Source organism: Penaeus vannamei, chromosome 27 (assembly GCF_042767895.1).
Source record: "Penaeus vannamei isolate JL-2024 chromosome 27, ASM4276789v1, whole genome shotgun sequence".
NCBI classification, from domain to species: Eukaryota; Metazoa; Arthropoda; class Malacostraca; order Decapoda; family Penaeidae; genus Penaeus; species Penaeus vannamei.
In genome coordinates, this window is record NC_091575.1 from 24,056,470 (window position 1) to 24,063,928 (window position 7,459).

A 7,459-nucleotide genomic window follows, 5' to 3' on the forward strand; every position below is an offset into this window, starting at 1 on the left:
GAGGCTCGTCTCCTCGTCCTGGCACTCGCGGATCGCCGTAATGGAGTTGACCTTCGCGGGAGACGGCTCGAAGCACCAGCCCCGGAGGTGGCACTCGTCGCCGCACTCGCACGGGGGGTCTGCGGGGCGGAGGGGGGGGTGAGTGGGGGTTCACGGGGGGAAGGGGGTGGTCTGTGGGGGCGGGACAGAGGGGGGGGTGAGTCAGGAAGGTTCACGGGGTGGAGGGTGGGGGAGATTCTGCACAGGGGCCGGGACAGACGGGGGGGGGTGAGTCGGGGGGTTCACGGGGGGTCTGCGGGGGCAGTGGAGGGGAGGGTGAGGAGTGGGGGTTCACGGGGGGGGGGGAGTGGGGGTGTCTGCAGGGAGCGGGACATGAGGGGGGAGGGGGTGAGTGGGGGTGGTTCACGGGGGGTCCTGCGGGGCGTAGGGGGAGGGTGAGTGGGAGTTCACGAGGGGGGGGAGTCTATGGGGCGGGACAGAAGGGGGGGGTGAGTGGGGGGTTCCACGGGGGGGTCTGCGGGGCGGGACAGAGGGAGGGGGTGAGTGGGCGGTCTTGCTTGGGAAGTTTTAGCCGTTGGGTAGATTTGGTGCATAATAATATAGGGATAAATATGATAGAAAAAAATGAAAAACCCACAATGCACAAACTAGATTCATTGAAATAAGTGACACTTATCTCAATAAATCTAGTTTGTGCATTGTGGGTTTTTTCTACCATAGTATCAACACGGTAGAGTGTTTTTTTTCCATTCATTCTTCAGGGATAAATGTATGCATATTTATATGTTCATACCTGATTTCAAATTATTTTTTTCATGTTAGTGAGACCTGTCTGAGAGTCGGGTATCTTCCTCCTTTCTTCCTCTTTTCCATTCCCGCTTTTCTTTTTCTACCCGTCCTATTTTTCTCCCTTTTCCTCCTTCTTCCCCATCTCTATGCTCATCCATTTTCCTCTTTTTTTCTGTTTTCTCTTCTTCCCCTTCTCTATGCTCACCCACTTTCCTCTTTTTTTTGTTTTTCTTCTCTTCTTCCCCCTCCTCCTCAATTCCCCACTACTAGCCTTCTCTCTCCTCTTTCTCCTCCCTCTTCCTCCTGTCTCCTCTTTCTCACCTCATCTCCCTTCCTTACCTTTTTCTCCTGTCCTTCCCCTCTTTTTCCTCCTCCTTTCTCCTGTCCACCATCTCTTTGTCTTCTTTTTCCTTTGCAATCTTCCTTTTCTTCCTCCCATCCTCCAACCTCCTCCCATTCCCTCTCTCCGGCTATTCCTTCTTCTCCCTCCTTCTTTCTCTTTTTTCAATCTCCCTTCTTCCCTCTTTCCTCATTTCCCCTCTTCCCTCTTTCCTCCTCCTTCCTCTTTCTTCAATCCTCCTCCTTCCTCAATTCTCAAACCTCCTCTTCCCTCTTTCCTCATTTCCCCTCTTCCCTCTTTCCTTCAATCCTTTTCCCCCTTTCTCAATCCCCCTCCCTCTTCCCTCTTTACTCCACCTTCCTCAATCCTCAACCCTCCTCTTTCTTCTTTTCCTCCTCCCTCCTGCCTGCCTGCCTCCTCTTCTTTCCTGCTCTACCTTCCTCAATCTCTCCCCTCAATTCTCCCTCCTTCCTCTTCTCCCTTCCCTCCTTCCTCTATCCTCCTCCTCCCTTTTCTCTCTTCCTTTCCTCCTCCTTCTCTCATTTCCTATAAAAAAAAAAAAAAAAACATCACCTTCCTCAATCCCTCAACCCTGCTCTTCTCTCTTTCACCTCTCTTCCTTCCTCACTCCTCCTCCTCCTCCACTCTCTTCCTTCCTCTTTCCCCCTTCTTCCATCCCTCTTTCCTCCTCATTCCCTCTATCCCCTCTCCTGCCTCCTCTTCCTTCTTCCCTCTTTCCTCTTCCTTCCTCTATCCTCCTCCTTCCCTCTTTCCTCCTCCTTCCTCACTCCTCTCTCTCTCCCCGCCACCCCCTGTAAAGAACTCACAAGCTTGCACGGACGCTGCCTCCTTCCTCCTCTTCCCGCCCAACTCCTCCAGACTGACGCTGTAGGTCGCGCCCAGCTTGAGGCCGTCCAGGAGCACGCCCCTCGCCTGGATCGTCTGCTGCTTCTCCGCGCCGTCGCCGTCGGTCACCTTCATCACTACGTTGTCGTCTTCAGCGAACTCGGCGACCTTGGGGGGAGAGGAGGGGGGGGGGGACACGAGGGGTGGTGAGTGAGTGAGAGGGTTTTGGTTGCTTGTGGTTTGTGGGTGTTTTTTTTTTTGTGGGTTTGTTTGTGGGTTTGTTTGTTTGTGTGGGGGTGTTTGTGGGTGTGTGTTTGTGTGTGGGGTGTTTGTGTGTGGGTGTTTGTGTGTGGGTGTTTGTGGGTGTGGGTGTTTGTGTGGGTGTGGGTGTTTGTGTAGTAGATGTAGTGGGTGTTTGTGTGTGGGTGTTTGTGTGTGGGTGTTTGTGTGTGGGTGTTTGTGTGGGGGGTGTTTGTGTGTGGGTGTTTGTGTGTGGGTGAATATTTGTCATTGGGGGTGCTTGTGTGGGGTGTTTATTGTGTTTGTGTGTGTGTGTGTGTGTGTGTGTGTGTGTGTGTGTGTGTGTGTGTGTGTGTGTGTGTGTGTGTGTGTGTGTGTGTGTGTGTGTGTGTGTGTGTGTGTGTGTGTGTTTATGTTCGTGTTCGTATTTACGTTTCTATCTATCTCTGTGTAAGTGTAATCATTCCTGTTATACCTTTTATTTTTCGTCTTTTAACTTTGTATCCATTTACTTTTTGATTAGGCAGTTTACTATTGTTCATTCGTGTATCTCCTCCTCCTTTCCCTCGTTGCTCCTGTTCCAATTTGTTCCAATTTGTTCAGCATGAATTCCACTCACCTTCTGAGCCCACACGACCCGCAGGTGACCCGAGGGAAGAACCTGCACCATCACTGGGGTTTCCGGATCTGGAAGGAAGAAGGAGATGGAGGAAATACGAAAAAGGAGATGGAGGAAATAGGAAGAATGAGATGGAGGAAATAAGAAGAAGGAGATGGAGGAAATATGAAGGAGATGGAGAAAATAGGAAGAATGAGATGGAGGAAATATGATGAAGGAGATGAAGGAAATAGAAAGGAGATGAAGGAAATAGAAAGGAGATGAAGGAAATACGAAAAAGGAGATGGAGGAAATACGAAGAAGGGGATGGAGAAAATAGGAAGGAGGAGATGGAGGAAATAGGAAGAAGGAGATAGAGGAAATACGAAGAAGGAGATGAAGTAAATACGAAGAAGGGGATGGAGAAAATAGGAAGGAGGAGATGGAGGAAATAGGAAGAAGGAGATGAAGGAAATACGAAGTTGGTGGTGAAGGAAAGGAGGAGATGGAGAAAATACGTAGTTGATGAAGAAGAGAGGAAGAAAATACGAAGTACTCGTAGGTGATGAAGTGATGAGGAAATAGGATGTCGGTGATGAAGAAAGGAGGCGAAGAAAATACATGAAGATGATGAAGAGAGGGAGAGGAAGAAGAATGGATGTAGGTGATGAAGAAAAGAAGAAAATACGAAGTAGCTGATGAAGAAAGGGAGATGAAGTTGATGACGTAAAAGAAGAGGAAGAAGAAAAGTGGCTTTTTCACATCATTCCTGTTGATGCTTTTATCTGAAATTAGTTTTTAAATTTTCCTCTTTTTCGCATTGCGGCGTTCTCTCTAATACTTTTTTTTCATATTCACCCTTTTTCCCCATTTATCAATACATGTCATCTACCCCTCTTCGTCAAGTTGCCCGACTCCCCCTCCTCCCATGACATCAATCCCCATGACATCAATCCTCCATAACATAAATCCCCCATGACATAAATCCCCCATGACATCAACCCCCTCCCATGGGCATCAGTCAATCCCTTCAAATCGACTTACATTCTTGCCACCCTGCAGCATCTTATCCAACCCTCCTGCCTCCCTCCCCTCCCTCCTGCCCACACCACCCTATCTCCACCCCACCTCACCCCCAGTCGAGTTTCCCCTCCCATCTTATCCAAAGCCACCTCCTCTTCACCCCCAACCCCCCTATTTCAAACACCCCCCCACATCATCACTCCCCCCCTCTCCACCCGCCCCTCAACTCACGCGTCCTGACGAAGGCGGCGGCGGAGGGCCCCGTGTAGCCGATGCTGGTGAGGCTGGCGCTGACGTTGACCTGGTACTCCTTATAAGGCTCGAGGTTCTCTTGGGTGAATCGCGTGGCGTTGATGGTGACGTTCCCTGCGATGCAGCTGTCGGGGAAAGCTTTTTTTATTATCATGGTTATATTATCATTACTGTCTTTATTATCTTCATCATTGCTATAATTATCATCATCATTATTACTATCTTTATCATCACCATAATCATTGCAATAATTTTTTATCATCATTAATCATTATCATCATAATTATCATCTGATCACGATCATTATCATTACTATCATTATCATCCTCATAATCATTACTATCATTATCATTATCATTATTATCTGTATCACCATCGGTATATTGTTAGAAAATGTTTTAGAGGTAATCAGATTCAAGTTCTAATATCTGTCGTAAGTCGTAATTGAGGATACAGAGAATTTCAAGTCAGAAGGGCGATTTTCTAACGCGAATTAAAAAGCAAAACCAGCACGAATAACGAATCGGGACTCGAACATTCTCTCCTAATAATGAACATCGAAACTCAAAGGCCAAATGCACGCGTCCCAATCCTCGCACTCACTCTGACGTCGCCTTCCTTTCCGCGGTTCCCAGGTCCTCGAGGTCCATCACCACGCAGGTCCTGATGACGAAGAGGTTGGGCGTCCAGTAGTTGGCTTGGTACTTCCAGGTCGCGGTTACTTCCCCTCCGTGGTGGACGCGTCGCTGCGCCGGAGGGTCGATTTGACCCTGCCCACCAGGCCCGTGGGGGGATTGTGGGTGTGTGAGCTCTTTTGCATCGAGGAGATGTCGTGTTTTTTTTTTCGTTTAAAACTTTTAACCCTGTTTTTTTATAGTTGCAAGACCTGGGAGTTACCATCATGTTGTGTTTTTTTCCTTTTTTTTCTTATTGTAACGTTTCTTATAGTTGTAAGGCCTTTCCGTTACTGTGCATCGTTTGTTTTGGGTTGTTTTCACACTCTTTATTGAGGCGAGTTAGCGAATTTTCATGATTCAAAAAAGACTCCATTCTGATGGCAAGTTACTGAAAAATTTAAAGTTTCTGGGACCGATGCCTTATTGGTGTGGGGGTGAAAGCTCCAAATATACGGCCAGTGGAGAAAAAAAGCTAAAAAATTAAAACATAAAATAAAAGGAGAGGAAATGAGAGTTGGGTAAACAACCAGAAAAAAAGGAAAAAAAAAGAAACCTGTCAAGAAACTCACCTTGCGGATGGAACTCGCACACGGTGGGGAAGAGCGCCTGGCAGTCCTCCCCGAGCCAGTTGTAGATCTGCCTCTCCGGCCTCCACACGGCCTTGATGCAGCACGTCTCGCTGGACAGCATGGGCCTCACGTTGGGCAGTCTCGAGTGCTGCCACAGTGAGCCGTCACTCCACACATCGCCGTCTGCATCAACGCACGTATTGTTCCCCAGCCAGTAGACGTCCAGGTGCGCGGCGGCGGCCCTTTTGGCGACGAGCGGGCAGTCAGGAGCCGCTCGTCTCTCTCGTAATGCGTAGGCCAAGGACATGAGCGTCCCCCTGCCCTTCCTGCACTCCTCTTCTGGTGCTCCCAGCCGCCGAGGCCACGCCCCTCCGCGTACACCACGAAGCGGTCGTTGACGTTGGACCACTGGAGGGGCTTGTCTGCGGGGGACAGGGGGCTTGTACAGGGCTGAGGGCGCGGGGCGGGGCGGGGAAGCTGTAGGATTTAAAAGCCAAAATATACATATTAAAATGGATAAAAAGTAGATGCGTTAGAGGAAACTATATGCTAAAAAAAAAAAAAAAAAAGATAGATAGATAGATAGAGTAGAGAGTAGAGAGAGAGAGGGCGAGAGAGAGGACGAGAAAGAGGGCGAGAAAGAGAGAGAGCGAGAGAGAGCGAGAGAGCGAGAGAGCGAGAGAGCGAGAGAGCGAGAGAGCGAGAAAGAGAGATAGAAAGAGCGAGAGAGAGAGAGAGAGAGAGAGAGAGAGAGAGAGAGAGAGAGAGAGAGAGGAGAGAGAGAGAGAGAGAGAGAGAGAGAGAGAGAGAGAGAGAGACAGACAGACAGGCAGAGAGAGAGAGAGGGGGGGGGGGCGAAAGAGAGAGATGATTGAAAAAAAGAGAAAATAAAAATGAAAACATAGAGAAAGAGAGAGAGAGACATCGAAATGAAAAAAGGAAATGACGGAAGAAAGAACAGTAAAGACTAGAAACATCCAAACACAGAAAGAGCACGACCAAATCTAAGACCAAAATCAAAACAATCCAAGACCGAACAAAAGACGACCTTTACCTGACGAGACGGAGACCCGCACGGTGATGACACCCCGCCGAAGTGACAGGTAAGGGCTATGCTACTGCTTTCTCCATGCTCATGTACCAGAAGTCGAGGGCACAAGGGAAGGGCTGGTCGTCATGCTCACATTCTGCTCCACTTCCCCTGCGGATTTTGCCGAGCATTTATGAATATATATATATATATATATATATATATATATTGAGATGTATATATATTATTAATATATATATATTATATATATTTATATATATATATAAATAAAAATATGTGTGTGTGTGTGTGTGTGTGCGTGTGTGTGTGTGAGTGTGTGTGTGTGTGTGTGTGTGTGTGTGTGTGTGTGTGTGGGTGCGTGCCAGGTGTGCGTGCGTGCGGCAGTGGTATGCGCAGTGTGGTATAAAAGTGTGTGCGTGTGTGTGTGTGTGTTTTTATTATTTTTTTATTTTTTAGGATTCGTGTGAGTGCCTTTTGGGATTTTTGAGATACGTGCGTGTGTGTCTTTTGGGGGAATTTTCGTATGGCTAGAAGGAATGGCTGTGTAAATATGTACGTATGTTGTTGATTCGTCATATGTATTTGGGGGATTATATGATTAATTCAGATGGGAAATGTAAGTATACTGCGATTCAATTGAAATATATGCTATGTATATGAATACGTTATAAAAGTAGATGAGACTTTTTGTGATACTAAATACTAACTATACACACCTAACAAAGTTTATAGTACCAACAATTAAATAGGAACATAATTGACCGCTACAAAGACACTGAAGTAAACCAATAATTGTAAAGAAAGGATTCATACTGACCGCCACAGCAATGGCAACAACTAAAAAATATAAAAGGAATTATACTGACTATACTGACCGCCATAAAGACACAAAAGTAACCCAATAATTGTAAAAGAGGAATTATACTGACCGCCACAAAGACACTGAAATAAACCAATAATTGTAAAAGAGGATTCATACTGACCGCCACAAAAAAACTAAAATAACCAAAAAAAATAAAAGGAATTATACTGACTATACTGACCGCCACAAAGACACGGAAGTAAACCAATAAT

At 47.0% G+C, this 7,459-nt stretch overlaps 1 protein-coding gene across 1 annotated transcript in view; it reads right to left on the reverse strand.

Moving 5' to 3' along the window:
- Window positions 1-6,512, reverse strand: part of LOC113828045 (uncharacterized) — a 17,962-nt gene extending 11,450 nt beyond the window's left edge. Inside the window, exons 1-7 of the mRNA XM_070140677.1 lie at window positions 6,476-6,512; window positions 5,335-5,811; window positions 4,692-4,899; window positions 4,068-4,213; window positions 2,835-2,902; window positions 1,957-2,143; window positions 1-119 (exon numbers count right to left, since the gene is read on the reverse strand). The exon at window positions 1-119 is cut by the window's left edge and continues 100 nt beyond it. Coding sequence (XP_069996778.1) covers window positions 1-119; window positions 1,957-2,143; window positions 2,835-2,902; window positions 4,068-4,213; window positions 4,692-4,899; window positions 5,335-5,811; window positions 6,476-6,512 — 1,242 coding nt within the window. The remainder of the gene's footprint in view (window positions 120-1,956; window positions 2,144-2,834; window positions 2,903-4,067; window positions 4,214-4,691; window positions 4,900-5,334; window positions 5,812-6,475) is intronic.
- Between the last annotated feature and the right edge of the window lie 947 nt (window positions 6,513-7,459).